Raw genomic sequence first — 19,733 nt, 5'->3', positions numbered from 1 at the left:
ATTTCTTAGCTCGGCTGGCGCCTTGAAACTCAGCACATGTGTTAACGGGAACCCCTCACAATGGCCACCCCCGAACGTCGACCTGGCCAAACATCATGGGCGCGTCGCCAACAACAGCAACACGAGTCTCCGTTCTCACGGGCGCGCCGTGAACGTCTGCATTTGGACGCGCTCAGTCCTCCTCAAAAATCACCTGCGCGGCGTCGTTCAAGCTTCAGCCAAACAAAAACACTAGCGGGTGCTTTCGCGCACACGGTCTCGCGCCTGCCGTTAACGGAGATCGAAGACGACCTTTTCCTGCCCGAGTACGCGCGACGAGGCTCACCCCGCAAACGAGGGCAGAGCACCAGCACAATGTCTGGACGTTCGAATCCGCCAGACTTAGAAAATGCCTACAGGCAGGTGGAGGACGCAGTCAGTCTTACTGACATTGATCCGTCCGACGACGAAAATGTCGTGTATATGGCCGGCAAGGACAAGCTCAACAAGCGAATATCCGCCACGGCTGCACAAAGAGAGCAGCGATTATCCACCGTGTCCGAATCGAGTTTCGGAACCCAGTCGCCCCGTCGTCGGTTTGATTTCACAATGGACGAAGAGCGGTTGAAGCGGGCTACATCGAGTCGGTCTCCGGTGCTAGACAAGGCTGCTCTGGGTAGTGCACCTTCGTCGGAACATTTACAACGACGAGACTCAGAGGATAACAGTACGGAAGCGGAGGAGGAGGAGGAGGAGGAGGACTATGGCATTGAGCCACCAATGAAGGCGCCTTCAACCTGGGGGAGTAGGGCAAAATCGGGTAGTGCCTGGATGAAGAGCCTTACTAGGAACCATGAACGGGCGTCGACTCTGCATGAGTCTGGAGACACTTCGTCTCGGTTGTGGGGCGAGGTAAGTTCGAAACGCGCTCAACGGGCTGCAGAGAGTCAGGAAGAGGGCGTGGAGAACCCAATACGCTCACATCACGAGCTTCCTCCACCCTCTCCAGCACCATCTTCTGAGCGAAAAGAGGAGTTTCCGTCTGGTGGCCATAGGATTCCAAACACACCCATTTCTATTTTCCCAAGTTCAACCTTTACTAAGCGGAGTCCAACAAAGCGGGACTCGCACGACTTGATCCGCAAGCTTTCGCGGACTGGGAGTCCGGGTCAAAATGCGACAGAGGCAACTCAGACTCCAGAACAGACGACAACGGGACGACGTATCTATGACAAAACGCCAGTTGCGCCGGGTGGCTGGATCGATACTCCGATGACACAGCGAGCCCCGCCTTCACAACCTGTCATCAAAGCACTGGGGTCGAAGTTGGACAATGCATGGAGTCTCGGGAGATTGATTGAGGAAGCAAGTAACAAAAAAGAGGACGCGTCAACACTGATACCAAATTTCGAACCGTTGAATGATATAGAAAAGGAGAAGCCGCCAGCAGAGCAACCGAATGACGAAACGAAAGAAAAGTCAGCAGGACAGGTTAAGGAAACATTCGAGCTTGAGCACGTTGAAGAGAAACAACCACAGAAAGGTGGACCGACGCCGAGTCTCTCCACCCACAGCACACGAGAAATGAAAAGGGATTTGGAGCCAGTAGAACTGCCTCTTCCTGATCACCCTAAGAGCGCTTTGGAAACTGTCTTGCAGGAACACAGGGATAACAAGGACTCTCTGGACGTCGGTGATGATACGATCGAGTCTCTCCAAGCCCTTGTGGATCAGCAGCCAAGCGAAGACACCGAAACTCAGGAACAAGATGACGCCGCGTACGAGCAGCAAGTGATGAGCGAACTCGAATCCGCCCAGTCTTCGGAAATGAAAGATTTCGAACGTATAGAAGGGAAGCTGCAATCGTTGTCTGACAACATGTCCCATTTAAAGTCGGGCCTTAACCAGTTGGAGGGCCGCATATCTCAAGACACCGAGCAGATTATCGCTTCCATCACTAAGAATCCCCTCGATATAACTGAGGGGGCTACGCGACCACAGGAAAGCTGTGAGACATGCAAGAAGCTCAAGAACGTCGAGGTAGTCCATCAGTGCATTCCGCTTCCACACTTATGGGATCGGGGCCGCGTTCGGTGGTTACCCCGACCAACGCGCTTGGGGTGGTGTATCCTCATCCCGCTGGCTTGGTATATTTTGGAGAACACTATGTGCGACGAATTCTGCCATCCAGTTGTCGCTGAAACGTGCGAAGGCTATTGCCTGGAACCAGATGCACCTCGCTATCCATTTGTCATCCCGACGTTGTTATGGCGCTGGTTACACCTATCTGATATTCTAGCCCCGTTATGGGCTATTCTTGTCGCCTTTTCCCGAATTTTCTCACAGCTGCTGGGACTGTCAGATGGATATGTAGATGATGTTGAACTTCCAAGACTCAACTTGTCCGGCAAGGTTTGGATCAACGGTACCAGGATGGAAGACATTCCTCCGCTTGAAACATCAACAAACAAAGTCTTCGCTCCACCGGTAGTCAAATTTGAATGGGAGAAAACAACTCACATTCCAAAGCCGATTTCTGATATTCACTCTGACACAAACTCTGAGAGCGAAGACTGGGAGGATATCTCCATGGATGAGGACGAGTTTCTTTAGAGCGGCGCATCCAGGTATCTCTATTTTTTCTTTGCATTTGCTCTCCCGCGTTTGATCTTTCCGCACACTTAGCATCCTGGCGTTAATGCTGGCCGATTGGACATGGCTGGTTTGGTGGTTACTGGTTTATGGCGGCGGCGTTACCTGAGCCTATATCATTATCCTTTCTTCTAGCCAGTAGTTATTTCTAAAGAACATGACATTTCACTTTCTTAAAGCCGCTCGTACCTAGGCAGGACCAGAGCCTTTTAAAATATAGCGTATAGCGTATCGCGCACAGTCCAAGACTCAAGACTTACTGAAATACACTTTAGTTGATGTCTATGCTTCGTTCGGGAGAAACTCTGCACTCGGCATTAAGTCTGCGAGTTGTTAAACAAGCTTTATTTATCATGCAGCTAATCTAGGACTTTTCAACAAGTCATCAACGTCACTTTCACAAGTGAAACCTACCGTACAACCTGATGTATGCAACTTCCACCATCCTGTTTAAGCATAAAAATAAGCTTTTCTTATCGGCAGTCGGACGGAACCTTATCTGGTGCTTCTATTATTAGCTGGAGTCGTCCCTCTGAACATCATGACGGCTAGTTAAGTTTTTTTTTTTATGCAAACAGACGAAATATGTCCGCTTTTCGTCCAACAATATGAAGATGCGGGAAGCTGTGTCGGCCGATGATATATGAGTAGAAGGAAAACAAGAACACGATATTGTCACAAAACAACCCGCCGCATTATGTTACCGTTAACTATATACGAAATAGACATGTACAAGGCTCAACAACCACCAAGGGAGCTACTCTCAGTACCACGAAATTTGTAAATCATCCCTACAGCCGCGCCCTATTCTCAATCTTCGCACTCCACTCATCAACCAACACCTTCTCCCCGATAACTCTCCACTGCTTCGTCTCCGCCAACAACCTATCAACCTCTTCATCCGGCAAGTGACTCGCCACTTCACTAAGCGGGATCTCCTTATTATTTTCCGGCTTGAAAGCAAGGAAGCGCAACTTCCCATCCACTCGCTCTTTAAGCGTCTCCGCTACAGCATCGACACAAAACGAACCCATTGAGTCGTAAAATGCCTTTGCAGCGCGGTGGCCGGGCATCATTAGCCCAAAGCAGTGCGGCATGCCTTCAACCTGTTCGGCGATTACGGATACGGAGGCTTTGTGCATGCGCCGCGCCATCACGAGGCCTTCGTCGGTGAGGCCTTCCTCACCGATGGAGATGTAGACTGGGGGACAGTTGTTCCAAAGGTCCGAAGGAGCTGCGAGTGGGGAGACGAGTGGGTGGAGGATTGCGGATGCGCTGACAAAGTAGTCGACGCGCGGTGGGTTGGTAGGCCAAATTGCATCTGCGGGAACAGGAGGCGGGCGGAAGGGTTCGCCATTTGCTTCTGAAGAAGAGAAGGGCGATGGGGCCGGAAGGTAGTCGTAGGGAGCGTTCTTGCGGATGGACGGCATAGAGCGGGAGATGTCGCACCAAGGGGAGGAGACAGCGACGCCGGCAGGCGGGGTTATGGGGACGGAGGTGTTGTGGAAGGTGACGGTCGTGGACTTGCGATGCAGGGTAAGGAGGGTCTGGAGGAGCACGAGGCTGAGGTTTCCGCCAGCGGAGTCGCCGGCCAGGATGATTTTGTTCGGGGGGACAGGAGCGTGGAAGGAGCCAGGGGGTGGGGCAATAAGGTAGAGGTACGCAGTGAGAGCGTCGACGAGAGCGGCGGGGAATGGATTTTGAGGGGCGAGGCGATAGCGAACGGAGAGGACGGGGGATTTTGTACGCTTGGACAGCTGGGAGACGGCTAGACGGTGGGTGCAGGGATCCATAAGGCTGCGTATGTTAGCCTGAAGGTATATCCAGCAGAACTTGGTGACCTACTAGTACGCGCCGCCATGAAAATACAGTACAACCATATCAGCATCATTCTCCTTCTTCAACTCCGCATACTTCTGCTCCTCTGACAATTGCGGCTCAGGCGCATTCTTGTCGACGCCTCTGCGATACCCGGTCCACTCGGCCTCTACCGGTCCAACACCAGGAATATCGTACTTTTCCTCGCCAACTTTCAGCTCTTCGATCGCCTTTATTACCGCATCATGAACATCCATTTCCGGCTGCGAGATCCTCACTTTCGAAACCCACAGCGGGCCCTTTATCCCCGGGTCATGCATCGCTCCCTTCTGTTGTTTGCCAACGGGGACCCGCCGGCCGGTGAGAAACGAACGGATAATAGCAACTGTCATCTCGGTGCGAAGGTCCTGTTTCCCTGAGCCGGCGGACTGGCCAATGCCGTGGAGGACGGCAGTTCGTAGGATGAGAGGGATCCTCGGTAGGAGCGCCCAAAGGAGAGCGAGGGGGTTATTGAGGGTGCTCATGCTTGGCTTTTGCGAGGCGCCGGAAGGGTATCACGAAGGAAAAAAGCTAGACTTTGTGCAAAGAAACACGGAAGAAAGAGAAGAAACAGAAAATGGGAAGTTGAGGGGTTGGAGAGGACAAGGAGGGAGTGCGGAGATCATTTGCGATGAGCCGAGGCTCCCCTGCGTGGCGCAAAACACTGCTATGGGCGCTACTCAGGTACCAACCAGTCCCTCTAGATATAATCGTATGGGACTACTTTCAGAGAACCTTGAAGACGAGTCTTGTCCGTGATGCTTGTCCAGCTAATGTTCATCGAATCGATGTGGTGGCGAGATTGCCATCTATATAATTGCGCCATAGCAGAACACGAGCTACCGCTCTCATTGTAGGTTTTTGCTGCTTCCTGCACCTCAGGACTTTTTTTACTTTTTTTTTTTTTTTTTTTTTTTTTTTTTTCATATCGAGGAGCTGTTCAGTATCTTTGTTAGAGAGGTGTATACCTACTTAGATTGCAAACATTCTGATCTGCGGCTGGAGTATCTGTTGTATATCCCCTCGTTGGATAAATGGCAAATAGCATAATCCTGTATACAAGTCCAAGGAAATCGTACTATACTTATATCATATCTTTGAATGCCCCATTTATGTTCAAGCAGTCTTTCTTCCAACAACAACCCCGAACCTTATCCCCAGGACCTCCCCCGTGTCCTCGAAATACTTCCGTAACTTCGCAACCTCCGCCTCCACCTTCCTTTTTGCGTCCGCCTCCATATCACCATTTTTTATCAACAGCCGCTTAACAACGGCACCAAAAGAGTCAGCCTGCCACTCTTGGGCGCGGAGTTTCAGCGCCTGGCTAAGGTCGTGCTGCGCGTACCCAGTATTCCTGACGTCAGCCAAACCGGCTTTCTTAAACACCTCTGCGAGAGACGCGGGTGCGTCAAGAGCTAGACTCTGTGATTCGATGAATCCCAGCCACGTGGACACGAGGAACGAGGAGCGCGGGTCAGATAGCTCGGTGCTAGACGGGGAAGCGAGAAAAGAGCCGTTCAGGTCCGTCCACTGGATGAAGCCGCCCGGCTCTAGTTTGTTCTGTTAGGATTGGTTCCATCTACTGCAAAGCATGCATGTGCATAACTAATAAGGTGAACAAAAGAAATTTGAGATACGCACTCAAAATCTCCACCAGATTCCTCACAGCCGTCTCGTACTCTTTTTCCGGAAATGCCGTGACAAGTAGCCTCACATGCACTAGGTCGTACTTTCTATGATACTCAGGCGGGAACGGCTTAAGGATATCCTGGCACGAGAACGAGACGCCCTCAGGTGGGGACCCGGGAAACTGCGCAGCGGAGATATCGAAGCCATGGAAGGTCTTGGGCTCCTGGTTGGGTACTCTAGAGCTTAGGAGGTCGCGGGCTTCGAGGAGCCAGATTCTTAGCGTGAAAATTAGTATCATAATGAAAACCCGGTTGTTACTAGCTCACCCAGTCCCAGTTCCCACGTCAGCGATTGAGGTGATATTCTCGAGGGGAATAGATGGGTCAATCAGTCCGTCCACGGCTTGAACGATGAAGTTCGTGTTGGTTGTTTAGTCTGCCTTTGATCAGTATGCTAGTTTGTTGGATTCGACAGATGTTGGATGGAGTACGGCATACCGGGCTGACTCCGCGCTATCACGGGCAAGGGGGTAGGTCTCTGAAGCATCACCCATGGTTATTCTGAATTCCAGTTGATATCGTATGCTACTTTGATAGGGGGTTATTCCTGCAAGGTCGATTCGGTTGAACGAAGCCAAACAGCAACCTCCAACCCGGGGCCCTCCACATCTTTATGTAGCGGGCGGAGTAGAGTATGACGGGTTAGATCAGGCGTACCGCGCGGGTCTCCCATCTTCCCTAAACCACAAGTGCAGTATTGACGTTGAAGACTTGACGATGATCATCGTGATTAGTTACCTATGAAGTAGGTATTGCGGACGGGAACACCTGGAAAAGATGCCGATAAGCAACTGTCAATTTGCCAACTAAGAGTCCCACTGTGGAGTAAACACTCGCGACTGGCCAGGTCGGATAACTCGGGTTAGTGGTCAAGCATTATTCATCATCTTCTGCATTCTAGATTTCTTGATTATTCGATCTTCATGGATAAGCTTCCGATTTCCGGGTAGCCTATTCTCAGGGTGCTTGGCTAGGCGCGTCCAGTCTATTATCAACTACTCCACTTCTTGCGCCGTTTCTATTGGAGACGCATACTCCAGAGGTTACATTCAAAAGGCAGGGGCTAAAATAAGTCGGTTTGCGGTATCGGTCGGACTGTAAGCGCCGGCGCCTCAAACCGTCCCAGAAGAAGAGAAGTTCGAACTGCCAAAGAATAATCAACGCACTACTCAGCCACACGCGGCACATCATGCGTGACAAAAGAACTGAACCTTCTCGGGCTGACCTTATCCTCGTACAGCCGATCAATCTCCTCCGTCGACAGGCCCGTCGTATCAGGAACAAGGAAGTATGCGCCTATAACAAGAAGCACTGTGATACCTGCAAAGGGGAACGCCGTGCGGGCGCCCAAGTCCCCAGAGTCAACGTTGTACATATAAGGCACTGTGAATGTCATGACCCAGGTCGAGAGGGTTTGGGCGAAGACGCCGATTGATAGCGACTTGACACGTAGTCTGTACGAGGAGATCTCGGCGGCGATGGGCCAGCCGACGGCTTGCATTAGACTTGTTTGGATGGAGATAAGGATGTTCCTGTTATCGCTCTGTTAGTAGGCGGAGAGTTGGAAGGAAGGGTGGACATACATGAGAACCGCAATGGCCCAGGATGGACCCATGCCAGAGGCGTAGTAGAGGCAGCCGATGACGACGAGGAAAGCCAGGTTGATGAGGCAGCCCATAAGAAGCATCCTTCGCCTGCTAAGGAACTTGCCGATAAAGCCTGTTAGGAGGATGACTATGATGGCTAGAGCGAACCCGCCGATGGAGATGTCAAAGATGTGCACTGATGGCAGCCCGAGTGTGAGAAGGAAGTAGATGGACTGTGACAGGAAAGCGGCGCCGCCAAGGTTCGCGGTGCTGTAGAGGAACATGACAGTAAGTGTTCGCTTGAGATTTGATCCTCTGAGGCAGTCGAGATATGAGCCCGCGGAGATGCGCTGCTGCTCTTGCTCTTCGGAGATGGTTTTGACGAGGTACGCCAGGCGGTCGTCGATGCTGAATTTGGAGCTGTAGAGCTTCTTCATGACTTTTTCCGCTGCGTCAACGCGGCCGGAGTTGATCAAATAGACGGGAGACCTAAGATAGTAAGTATCAAGCATTCTGACTGTTAAGGCAAACGTACTCGGGAGCAAACAAGCATGTGACCGCAAAGATCCCACCTACAGCCCACTGTATAGCAAAAACGTTCCGGAAGGCTTGCTCATCAGTGTTAGGAACGAATATCCTCACGATCCCCATCGCCAGTCCCTGCATGAAGACAATAAAGACGACGAGAATCGTCTGAATCGGCACGCGGAGTTTCAAGGGCGCAACCTGATATTATCAGCACCATTTCTAGAAACCCAACGTTTCGACAGCTGCGGAACTCACCTCGGACGCATACGTCGTCCCGATTGCCATCCCAGCTCCAAGTGCCAACCCACAAACCATCTTCCCCGCAAGGAGTGCACCCCTGCTTTTCGCATAATATAGAACAACAGTGCCAACAATAGAGAGAATTCCTGCCATGACTCCTGGCCACTTCCGGCCGAATCTGTCCGAGATCATACCCACGCAGATGGCCCCGACAGCCTGTAGCAAGGACGTCATCGACGTCCACAGCGACGTCCAGATCGATGGGAGGTACAGTCCTGACTCGTTATGATCACCGTAGTACATCATGAATGCAGGCATCGCAATCGTAGAACCGTTGGAGATCTGATCGTATCCAAACATTGCGCCTGCAGCAAAGGCCACGCTACCTGGGTATATTTAGCTCTGTCCTCAGAGAATGACAGACTGAAACGTACAGGCCAGCACGGCTCGAGGATGCAACTTCACTGTAGCCCACAGACTCAACTGGCGCTCTTGCTCCTGGATGAGACGGCCTCGCTCAGCAGCATCGTCAGTGACATTGGTTGCCTTCTCGATGTGGGCCGCAACAGCCTCGGTATCTTTGCCTCCCATGACGCTATGTCTGTGACTTCGTCTTTTTGGTTCAAGTCCATAAGGTACGAACAATCAAAGGTCGGTTGTGTCCAGGGCGGCTGCAGACTGATGGGGGGAGCATATTAAAGAGCTTTAGGATGCCCCACAAAGCCATGCCGAGGGCTCACGCTCCGCGTGAGACAGACCGGTGACCGACAATAGACTTGTTTGGCTGGATAGTTCTCTTCCAGAAGAGATCTTTGGGGTAGCTGCGTGTAGGTGTAAGCGGGCTCAAGGGATATCCGGGGAAAGCTGGGGGTCGGATAACCCGTAGTCCATAAATGGCCCAATGGCTGTCGACCTCGAATCAGGCCCAAGTCCACCGGTACCATTTCAACATCTCATTTTGAGGAAGCCGTAGCGACATTAAATCTGATTTGTTCGTTCTTCGGGCTGTCTCTCACCGAGCTCTTTTGCGTGGCGAGCTTGTGGTGATCTACATTGGCCTGACTCGGACAACCCGACTTCGATGGCATACCTGGTATATTCGACACGATGATTCTGGGGAAACAAGTTGAACTATACCGTGCACATGGGTGGTTGAAACTAGTGTAAACTTAGATTTGTCTGCATGTAGGGTCCTGATGGTACATATATCGTCTAGAGGTCAAAGCTCTGATTTTGGTAGAAACCTGCGGGGTGCCATTGAGTCCATGAAGGGGAAGTCGCTCCTTTCATATATATGCACACATGGGCTCAAGCAAGCAAAGATACTTCAACCCTTGCTAGGTCGAGTTGAGGCAGAACCACGTTTCGCGTGTATAGGCCGGCCTCGATATCAAGAAGCATGGTCAGCTTCGTTCCTACTCGAGGGTTTATGCATCTCCATCTGGATGGGCAATCTCACCCTCCTTTCCCTCCCCAGTCGGGTTATCCAACGGACTAAGAGCCTCGCGATAAACATTCTTCTCCTCCCCCTTCAACCCGAACCCCGACGGATCCCTTCTGATCAGAAAATGCTGCACCTTCGCGTCTGACCCCGTCATTTGTCTCACTGTATTTTCCCGCCTCTGATTCAAAAACCTCGTCGACTGCTCATTCAATTCCTTCAACCGATCCTCATACCCAGTACTAACCGTGGTAATCCACGAGGCCTGCACTGCAGCACCCATGAAGAACAATAGTACCACAAACGTCACGAATGTCTTATGGTCAACCACGGTTTCCTGCCTCATTTCGTGTCGGTTATGCCACCTCTCCCAATCCTCCCATGTTGCGTTGGCGAAAATCGGGTCATCCGGGGCTCGACGCCGGCGCGCAGGTGCCGGGTTGAACGCCCAGCCCATTCCCGTTGCATCGTATGCTGCGCGCCTATTTGGGTCTGAGAGGATCTCATGCGCTGTCACGACGATGCGGTAACGCTGGAGCCGGACTTCGGGCGTGATGTCTTTGCATAGAGGGTGGTCGTTGCAGGGCCGGTCAGGGTGATAGATCTTGACTAGCTCGTAGAAGCGGTGCTTGGAGTACGGAGCACCTCGTGCTTGGCCTATTACATCGTAGGGTGTGAATGTCGGGGTTGATGGCCATGTGAGATCCTTTTCTGGGGAGTCACCATGGGATGTGGCATAGAGTCGACAGTGGGGGTAGGTGTAGACGAAACTCGGCGGGGCTGGAGATCGGCTTGCCAGCAGCAACCCGCTATAGGATGTAGTCTTGATCTTCCTGAGCATTCCGCATCGTCCCAAGGGAGAAGTAATCAACTTCCCCGGGCGTTTACATGAGTGAGTGAGAGCAGATACAAGCAGTGGGCTGTTTTTGCCGCAGAGACTCCGCGCCCCGAACATCCGCCGTCCGGGCCGGCCCCAGACTCATCACGTGGGACCAAGCTTCATCTTCGACTGCCATAGCTTTGATCTTCAACACAACATTACCGCTCCTCAAAACATGCCTACGCCGAGAGAAGACGACAACTTGGACCGCCGACGCCGGCGGTCGTCCAACTCTCAGAGTCCTGACCGCGACCGCGATCGTGACAGTCGCAGACGGCGGCACCGTCACGACGATTACGACTATGACAACAGCTCACGCAGACACCATCAGAGCTCTCATAAGGGTGGTCCTAGAAGGCGCTCATCGCGCAGCCCTTCCAGTCGAATAAGCCATCGGAAGGAATACGAACGCCGAGATCCTGAGCGCTCAGGGCGAACGGATGCAGACGAGGACCGGCGACGGCTACACCATTCGCCAGATCTTCCAGATCGCAGACATCGAGACCGTGATCAAGACCGTGATCGAGAACGCGATCGGGCCCGCGAGCGTGATCGCTATCGCGAACATAGCCACAGACACTCGCGGCAACACCGAATTCGCTCAAAGTCGCGATCTCGCTCGCCCAAACGACACTCAAGAACCCCTTCGCGCTCTCGCGCTCCTGCCCGCCCGAAAGCACCCCTCCCCTCACAAAAAGACGCCTACAACACCGAAGTTACCGGCGAAGGTCCGCCGCCGGAGAAAGAGAAACCAAATTTCGCAAACACGGGCCGTCTCGCCGCAGAATCTAACGCTGTAACTGTCAACGGCGACACCGTCGTTCTGAAATACCACGAACCCCCCGAGGCGCGCAAGCCGCCGCCTAAAGAATCCTGGCGCCTCTACGTCTTCAAGGGTGAGGATCTGCTGGAAATGGTGGAGCTGAACGAGCGAAGTTGCTGGCTTATCGGTCGTGAGCGGTTAGTCGTTGACTTCCCGCTTGACCATCCTAGCTGCTCGAAGCAGCATGCGGCTATACAGTTCCGGTTTGTGGAGAAACGAAATGAGTTTGGAGATCGGGTTGGGAAAGTTAAGCCATATCTTATTGACTTAGAGAGCGCGAATGGATCAACTGTTAATGGGGATCCAGCTCCGCCAGGACGGTATATGGAATTGCGGGATAAAGATATGCTGAAGTTTGGAAATAGTTCTCGAGAGTACGTTCTCATGCTGGACAAGCCGAACACATAACATTCACTTCACTTATTAGATTTGAATGAGAAACATCGCGATTACTTCATCAACGGTTGGTCACATCATATCATTGAGTCGATCATTAGAAATACATGCATGATAAGCTTAACGCTTTTCTCTCGATCCCTCACGGTGATAACCTTCATGACTTGAACTCCCCGGCAACCTCTTTAGCCTTGCCCTTGGCCTCCCCGGCAACTTCTTCACCCTTTCCCTTTGCCTTGCCCGCCAACTCAGCCGCGTCTCCCTTCAATTCGCCCGCCTTCTCCTTAGCTTCCTTCTGCGCCTGACCAGATCCAACAGCTTCCTTGATCTTGTTTGCGGCGGCCTCTGTACATATAGTCAGTTTAAATCTTATTATGAACGAATAGCCTTCGACATCCGCCAAAGTTTCCAAAAGGCTCTTTGGGGATAATGCGTACCGCCAGTCTCAATTCCCTTCACGGCGGCATCAGCCACCTTCCGGTCGGCTTTCTTGAGAGTGGATTTTGTGGCATCAATGGGACCTGACGAGCGGATGGCTGTTGTGCTAAGGAGTCGTGAGGATGTGGGTGTGATAGTAGAGAGGCGAGTGGCCGCAGGGGTGCGAGTAGCGCGGGCGAGGAAAGACATTGTAGTGGTAGTTGTAGTGCGTATAGTTTAGTTTGGGATAGCCTGAACGACTATAACTTAAATTCGATTTGGCTTGATGGTTTAAGAATATTGTATTCAAAATTAAACAGATCAAGGCGTATATATAGGTAGTCGTGGTAGTGGTGATGCTTGATGTCATACATACGGCGCTGGTGTCAGTGTGACGTCGTTATAAGCTGAGCAGGCCCATGAAAGGATCTACAGCCCTATGTACGGTTACCAGCACATGCTTCGACAGTTCGTGGAGTCAAGTTTATCTAAACTTGGAATAAATAAACCTAACAGACTTAGCATTATTGAGGACCTACGACTGGATTATGAACTCACTTATAAATCCATTAAAGCATGATGACCGAGGATGACCCAGCGGTGGGCGTTAACCAAACCCTAAGTTATCCGCGAACTCCCAGAAATGCTGGTATCCTGAACGCAGCAAAGCAAGTGCAACGACTGTCCTATAGCCCCGGTAATTCATAACATGTCATATTTTCTTCTTGAAAAACAACAATGCATGCAATGCAATGCAATGTAACCAGTATGTCCATAATGCTCTAAGTATACAGGACAAAATATGCATAAACCAACACCTCAATATGCAAGCAAGTCGACAATCTTAACGTTCCCAACCAAACCATACCTACTCCATTGCTTCACTCATCTATGCTTTTTTTTTGATTTTTTTTTTTTCGATCGCCCTCGATCGCCCGCGGGTTAAAAGTCCAGCCCTAACCCGGGCGGGTATGGATGCGAAGGTGTACTCCCACTCCTCGCCCTAGCCCGATTCGCGCTGCCTATTGAAAATTCCTTTGCATAAGAGCCCGAAGCTGACGATTCATGTGTCGGAAGTGGGAATAACGGGCCAGAATGATTCTCGTGGTTGTAGACGTGATACGGCGATTGCGACTGCGGCTGGGGTTGTTGAATATCATACTGGTACTGGGGGCTTGAACGCAAACGTGCCTGGAGATCGACTCTGTGTGTACCAAAATGAAGAGTTGGTGGGGGCGGCGGTGGCATTACTGCGTGAGGGTCATTATTAGGAGTTGGTACGGGAATATACTGTCTCTGGACTACTGCTGCGTAAGAGTTGTCGGATGGAAGGTTGGAATATGGGCGCTGTACGGTTTGCATGCTAGGATCAGGTACCCAGGCCGCTGGGCCAGCTAGAGCTTGTGGCGTGGCGTGAGATATAAAATGGTATTGCCCTGCTGACCCAGAAACTGAGGCCGGGTTTAGTGTTGGAGGTGGCGAGATACGCGAGGAGTATCGCCGGCTAGTTGGCTCAGTTGTCCAGGACTGGTGAGATCTTGATGATGGCCCACGGGACATTAGTTCTGATGCCGGATCCGAAGACGGGGGTGACGCTCCTGGCATTATTGCGGAGGGATGCGGGCCTGGAATAGAGCTGAGATTTGTGGCGGATTTGCTGCTGAAGGCTGGGATGGCTGACCCTTGAAATCGCCGGCGGGGAACTTTGATCTCAATGTTGCTTTCGTAGGGGAGGCCGAGAGTTGGGGTGCTCAGGGACAGATCCGCTGGGACAATCCGTCTGCCAGTGTTTGGATTGATAGGGTATTGGGAGCTGAGGTCTAAAGCGTTCAGCTGCTGCAGGAGTCCGTGATCGGGCTCGCTGTAGGTTGAGAAGCTCAGCGGGTCTTGCTTGTAGTCTGTAGAGACTGAGTACGATGACAGTGACTCTTCCGAGCCCCGGCTCTGGATTATCGAGAACACAGGGCGTTGCTTGCCGCCTGGGGAGGAGGAGGACCGACGATCTTTTGACGCCGAAATAGGCTCTTTAGCAGAAGCGAGTTTCGAGGCAACAAAGGCATAGGTGGGAGCATTTTCCTTTGATGAGTTTGTTGACACCCGAGGAACGCTGTGCTCGCTGGATTGCGTTGGGCTTGCTTTTTTGACGGCCGAGAGGGCTTCAGACGCCGTTCTACGAGGAGTGCGCTCGCTCAGGGCTCCGCCAGATAAACTCCTCCACGCAGGCGTCCTCTCGAGAACTGGAGCAGCAGGTACAGGGGCGGCGGGCTCAGAGTTTCCAACTCGAGGAAATTTAGGCCTCCGTTTTGACTTCTGTCCTTGCCTTTGCTTCAATTTTGCTGCCGGCTTGGTCCTTGACGGGTTCTCGACCACGTGCCATCCTTCGTCGTCAGTCTGTTGGTGGGGGCTAGAAGGTGATGGTTTTGGTCGTTCAGTTGACTGACTTGCCTGTGATCTTGCTGGAGATCTGGCCCGTGTGGATTCATCGTCAGTCAAGTACCCATCTCTCAGAAGCCCATCGTCATTGATCTCGTCCTTTCCGCGACCACTAGAGTTACGGAAGATGTGAGGAATTATGGGGCCTAGATTTACTTGTTGAGGTATTGCCAGTGCGTCCTGGGGTGACTCCGAACGCACAGGTGCCACATCACTGAAATCGAGAGTTAGTTGACGAGACGGCCCATCCGAAGCCGTGGAGTCTGGAAAAGACGAGGAGCTACTTGACCGGTCAAAGACGGATCTATGCTTGCGGACAGAATCCTGCGAAGAGCTCGGCGAGATCCGGTCAATCTCGCTGCGGATAGTTTTCAGTGCCTCCTTCAACTGCTTCAGAGAGTCACTGACTATGCCGTGAGCGGTCTTCTTCGGAAAATTTTTCATCAGTTGTGACGCGTGAGTCTCGTACTCGCGGTAATCTTTGACGGATCCGCAGTCATCTACGCGATCCATACGGCACTTTGCGTTTTCGAACGAGGTACAAAAGACGTGGGTCGCTACAACAAGCCATGAGTCGTAGTACCCGGTGTTCTGTCCGGGGCGGGAGCCGTTAGCCCTAAGCTCTTTATCCATGATTTTTAGCTCGTCCCGGCAGAAGCCTTGAACGACACTATGGATTTTGACGACGTCAGAAACACCGGAGCTCTGATACTGAGCAAAGAAGCCCTCTTGGCTACTTTCAGTTTGAGACTCTGACATTTCAGGGACCACCGCTTTCGGGTCTACCATATACCTCTCAGAAATGGGCGACAGAGGCGTTTGTAGCAACGGATACTTGTCCGATGTCCGCTCTATAAGGCCGTAGCGGATAAGAACCCCAAGCGTGGTGTCCAGGTCGCCGGGCTCCCCGTGTCTGCTACTGGTAAAGACTTCAATATTCCAGGCCTCCAGGAAGGACTTTCCCAGTAGAACGAGTCCGACCGGGACCTGATGCCCCAGGAATGACAGTAGATTTATGAGATTTAGGGCTTGAAAATGCCCTCCTCGAAACAGGTCATGCATAATACTCAAAAATGGTTCAGCAAGTTTCTCGTCCGTAAAGTGCGAATTGATATGATACTTTTCGATCGGCTTGTCCGTTGCACTCAGGCGGTGGCTGATGGCATGAATGGCTAATGGAAGGCATTCATAATGCGTTACTACCTCTGTTGCTTTTCGAATTTGCTCCTTGGTTGGTCTCTTAATCCCAAGATCTTTAAAGAGAAGCTTGCACGCATCTTCGACTTGAAGCGGGGCGACGAGTAGACAGTACGGCTCGTACAGGCGTTGCTTCTTGCGTAGTGTCTTGTCCACTGATGTGTAGATAATACCGCATCGCTCCTTGAATGGGAGAAACTGCTTGAAGTTATTGATATCGTCATCATGTGCGAAGCTCACTCCATCAAACACAAGAAGCCATTCCTGTCGAGATTGTAGCCAGTGGCGAACCGCCTCGACATACTTACTTGGCGATTTGGTATCGGGGCTTTGAAACTCCTCACCTTCAGTCAGAGTCGCCGCTTGAGCAATATCCCAGAAGCATTTGAAGGTGGACTGGCGACTCTTCGCATCGACCCAGAATATACCACCGGGGTAATCGTCACGGTGATTCCAGACATATTGTCGTGCTAGATGCGACTTTCCAGAACCAGGCACACCGCAAATAAGTACTGCCATAAGGTGATCGGCTCGCTTCTTTGCTTTGAAGAGTCTGGTGTGTAGTATTTCAAGCTCCTTCTCCATGCCAAAAAATGTCGCATTGCGGTGGAACCCAGGAGGTACGACCCAAAGCGGGCCTCTCTGCACGGAGAGAGACATTGACAAATCCGTACTATTTTCCAAGGATTTTGATGTGGAAACTTTCTCGTTGGACGGTAAATACAATACATGGGGATTAACTATAAGGACAGAAGTCAGCATAGAACTATATTGAGCATTGACGTTAGGATACATATAAGCGCAAGCACATTATCTGTTGCAAAGGACATGAAGAAGACAGGCCACATAAGGATAACTGACTCCATCTGGAAGGCACAGTTCCCTATATTGACGTAACCGTGGCCAACACAAATAAATAACATTGAATGACAGTTTAAACGCAATCAAGTGCGGTGAGGGATAAACGCGTAATCCGCGCTAAGGGGTTCCTCGATTTCATATTGCTTCATAGTGATAGAACGTGCAGCGCCTGAGGACAGGGGGGTCGTACCAGGAGCGTCACTGGGCCGATTCCCACCAAGAGATCTATCGCCCAGACGTTCTGAGCCGCCGCTCGGAGACACGTCTCCAAAGATTTCCCGCGCTTTCTGGGTCCTAATAATCATCCGAGTTCTCTCCTCTTCGTTCCATCTCTCGCGGATCGTAGCAGGTGCCTCGCGAGCAAACCGTAAGAGAGCCACTGCAACAGCCTCGTAGCCCGGTGCGGTCTCGTCGTCGAATTTGCACATATGGCTGTGGTCGGCCTCGATACCCATCCTTTCAACGCCATCCGCATGGGGCGCCGCCGAACTTTCATCTACAATCAGCTCGCGGGTCCCCTTGACATCCATGGGCAGTGTCTCGTGGAAGAAACAGATGCGATATCGTGGCATCATGTCCGCGAAGAGACTGTTGATATTTTGCAAGGTCTCATTGTTTGTTTTAAGAGCTTTGATGAGCTGCGGCGAGGAGTCCAGGAACTTCCTGGGCAGCACAGCAGAACAGATGTTCTGCAAGAGCAGGCCCCATTTTGCAACCTCAGATCCATTGTGGGGAGTTCCGAGAAATAGTATTCCGTAGGTTGAGACGTAGATCGAACGGAGATGCTCGACCTTTTCGTTTGTGAGACTTCGGGAATAGATCAAGGCACGCTTCACGACCAAACCGCCGAGTGAGTGACAAACGAAGATAATCGGCCGTTCTGTGCAATCTTTGATCTAATTAGACCTCATTAGTATCGCTTCTAAAACTCACCAAGGGCCAGATTTGAGTGAGACCAGCCAAGATGGGAATAGACGGATAGTGAAACTGGAACCAGAACAAGAGCAGGGAAGGCAGGACTCAGAGCAAAGTAGCACCAGGCACAGGGAACCCACCGTTCGATTTGCAGCCAAACTCGCCGCCAGTGTCTCGGAATGATTTAGTATGCGGTCCTTTGACGCACCGTCCGTAAATGAGGTAACATTCGCGTTGTAACCATAGCTTAGGATGCGCACTCGACAACTGCTAAGCACGTCAGGAAGCAGATCGACAGGCCAGAAGACGCCCGTTTTAGACGAAGTCCAGGTGCGATGGGGGTGACCGTTTAAGCCATGGACAAAGACGATATCAACAAGAGCGTCCGGCGCCTCGTGGACGACGTTCAGGCCATACTGACGAATGCGCGATGCGATATCCATCCTGATCGCGAAAGTAGGGCCTTCTTAGTGCGGAGACGCTAGGCAGAGCCTTGAATGGCTTAGAAAAATCATGAATAACAAGCTGACGATGGGGTTGAATATGGTGGAAAGTTGAGGGAGGAGATGAAGTAGGCAAGCAGGTAGGCAGCTCGCAGACATAGGCATTATTTATAACAAAGCTGGGGACAGGGCAAATGCAGCTCCCCGCGGATCGACAAGCCAGGGCCAGGCTGTGGAAATTACTATTGTTGGGCGAATCACTATTGTACCCTGCGGCTCTTTCTGCAGGATTCGCTTATTGCCACAGTTGTTTTGCTGAAGCGGGCCGGGGCGTGTGCAGGCGCAGGTGAAGACGCAGCATGACCCGACTGGTCACTTGCGCTGCCCCCTTTCCACCTTCATCACACCCGTCACTCACGACCATCTAAAACATAAGCTCCTGACTAGACGCGGAAGGAAAGTCTATAGGCAGCACCTGCTCTGTCGGTCGATTTAATTTCCTCGTTGGCCGAGGGCAGCAGTTGATATGCCACCGAGCATCTTGTACTTCAGCGTCTAGATCATGATCTTCAGTGAGGATGCCATACTTCACCAATACTTTACCTCGCTTCTGACCAACTGGCTAAGACTAAACAGGCTGCAAGGTTGATTCGCCCTGGACTAAAAGGCTGTGGCGTTGCGCCCGATCGCGGCCGATCTCAGCTTCGCATCTATTTACAGATTAGGCCCTGCTAATGCTAGTGCTAGTATGACTTGCAGGATGCGGAACTTTTGTCTTTAAACCGCGGGAGTGACATCGCTGTACTACGCAACCTATTACGCATGAAAGTGAGGCTGGTTACTTGAAGTATATAAGCCTAAACAATCGTCTTCGCAGAGAACATGATCCATGGTCCCAACCAGACATCTGCGCCCTGGGTCAGAGTGCCCTGAGCCGGACGGGCAAACCAGGCAGGCAACCTCAAATGATACCAGCAGGCACCAGTCTATGTAGGATAATCTATTTACACACAATTGTTCGTCCTGGCCCCGATTGAGAAGCCCAGATTGAGAAGGAGACATCAATAGAAGCACAGACCATAGTTGCGACCCAGGTATAAACACTTTACCTAATTTATGACTCAGTATGCCGGTTGGGTTACATCTGAGGCAGGCACCGCGTGGTCTGAGTCAAAGTAAACAAAAAGCTCAGACTTCCTTTGGTGCTACCTGAAAAGGCTTATGGGGTCTCGTAGCCTTGGCAAGCTGGCTGATCGTATGTTTTATGGTGTTGGTCAATGCTTGCAGCCCTAATCGTTGTATAGACGGGCTGGGTGCTGGTAAATCAGCACATGAATGCTGGACAGAATGCCCAACATCATGAATGCCAAGAGTCTCATTTTATGGCAAATAACTGG

The 19,733-nt window shown here is 51.6% G+C and overlaps 7 protein-coding genes across 7 annotated transcripts, besides 1 other annotated feature; 2 read left to right on the top strand and 5 right to left on the bottom strand.

Moving 5' to 3' along the window:
* Positions 1 to 19,733: part of a sequence feature (contig 1.51 915..1114266(-1)) that runs on past both edges of the window.
* Positions 61 to 2,592, top strand: ANIA_02889 (uncharacterized protein; the record flags this gene model as incomplete). Its single annotated transcript, XM_655401.1, has 1 exon — positions 61 to 2,592. One exon carries the CDS (start codon positions 61 to 63, stop codon positions 2,590 to 2,592), a length of 2,532 nt encoding a protein of 843 aa, XP_660493.1.
* ANIA_02890 (uncharacterized protein) lies at positions 3,423 to 4,973 on the bottom strand (the record flags this gene model as incomplete). The annotated part of the gene is made up of 2 exons (XM_655402.1): positions 3,423 to 4,428; positions 4,477 to 4,973. The coding sequence occupies 2 exons, from the start codon at positions 4,971 to 4,973 to the stop codon at positions 3,423 to 3,425; spliced, it is 1,503 nt and encodes a 500-aa protein (XP_660494.1).
* Positions 5,605 to 6,670, bottom strand: ANIA_02891 (class I SAM-dependent methyltransferase; the record flags this gene model as incomplete). The annotated part of the gene is made up of 3 exons (XM_655403.1): positions 5,605 to 6,038; positions 6,130 to 6,392; positions 6,615 to 6,670. The coding sequence occupies 3 exons, from the start codon at positions 6,668 to 6,670 to the stop codon at positions 5,605 to 5,607; spliced, it is 753 nt and encodes a 250-aa protein (XP_660495.1).
* On the bottom strand, positions 7,342 to 9,121 carry fmqE (MFS-type transporter fmqE; the record flags this gene model as incomplete). Its single annotated transcript, XM_655404.1, has 5 exons — positions 7,342 to 7,708; positions 7,760 to 8,251; positions 8,298 to 8,488; positions 8,546 to 8,916; positions 8,965 to 9,121. The coding sequence occupies 5 exons, from the start codon at positions 9,119 to 9,121 to the stop codon at positions 7,342 to 7,344; spliced, it is 1,578 nt and encodes a 525-aa protein (XP_660496.1).
* On the top strand, positions 11,000 to 12,082 carry ANIA_02893 (protein fhdA; the record flags this gene model as incomplete). Its single annotated transcript, XM_655405.2, has 1 exon — positions 11,000 to 12,082. The coding sequence occupies exon 1, from the start codon at positions 11,027 to 11,029 to the stop codon at positions 12,080 to 12,082; it is 1,056 nt and encodes a 351-aa protein (XP_660497.1). The 5' UTR covers positions 11,000 to 11,026.
* Positions 11,958 to 12,769, bottom strand: ANIA_02894 (uncharacterized protein). The gene is made up of 2 exons (XM_655406.2): positions 12,508 to 12,769; positions 11,958 to 12,415 (listed from the first exon to the last, which is right to left on the bottom strand). Exons 1-2 carry the CDS (start codon positions 12,695 to 12,697, stop codon positions 12,228 to 12,230), a joined length of 378 nt encoding a protein of 125 aa, XP_660498.1. The 5' UTR covers positions 12,698 to 12,769; the 3' UTR covers positions 11,958 to 12,227.
* ANIA_02895 (LipA and NB-ARC domain protein) lies at positions 13,430 to 18,447 on the bottom strand (the record flags this gene model as incomplete). Its single annotated transcript, XM_050612602.1, has 3 exons — positions 18,034 to 18,447; positions 17,169 to 17,874; positions 13,430 to 16,857 (listed from the first exon to the last, which is right to left on the bottom strand). Exons 1-3 carry the CDS (start codon positions 18,334 to 18,336, stop codon positions 13,430 to 13,432), a joined length of 4,437 nt encoding a protein of 1,478 aa, XP_050468510.1. The 5' UTR covers positions 18,337 to 18,447.

The sequence above is a fragment of the Aspergillus nidulans genome, chromosome VI (genome assembly GCF_000011425.1).
Source record: "Aspergillus nidulans FGSC A4 chromosome VI".
NCBI classification, from domain to species: domain Eukaryota; kingdom Fungi; phylum Ascomycota; class Eurotiomycetes; order Eurotiales; family Aspergillaceae; genus Aspergillus; species Aspergillus nidulans.
Note: the sequence above shows the minus strand (reverse complement) of the source record. Positions and strands in the feature narration are given on the sequence as shown.

Bases quoted from the DNA above. Each gene is read 5' to 3' on its own strand.
- ANIA_02894 (XM_655406.2), bottom strand. From the start codon at position 12,697: ATGTCTTTCCTCGCCCGCGCTACTCGCACCCCTGCGGCCACTCGCCTC. The intron at 12,416-12,507 runs GTACGCATTATC...CTATATGTACAG, and splicing joins GAAGGGAATTGAGACTGGCG to AGGCCGCCGCAAACAAGATC.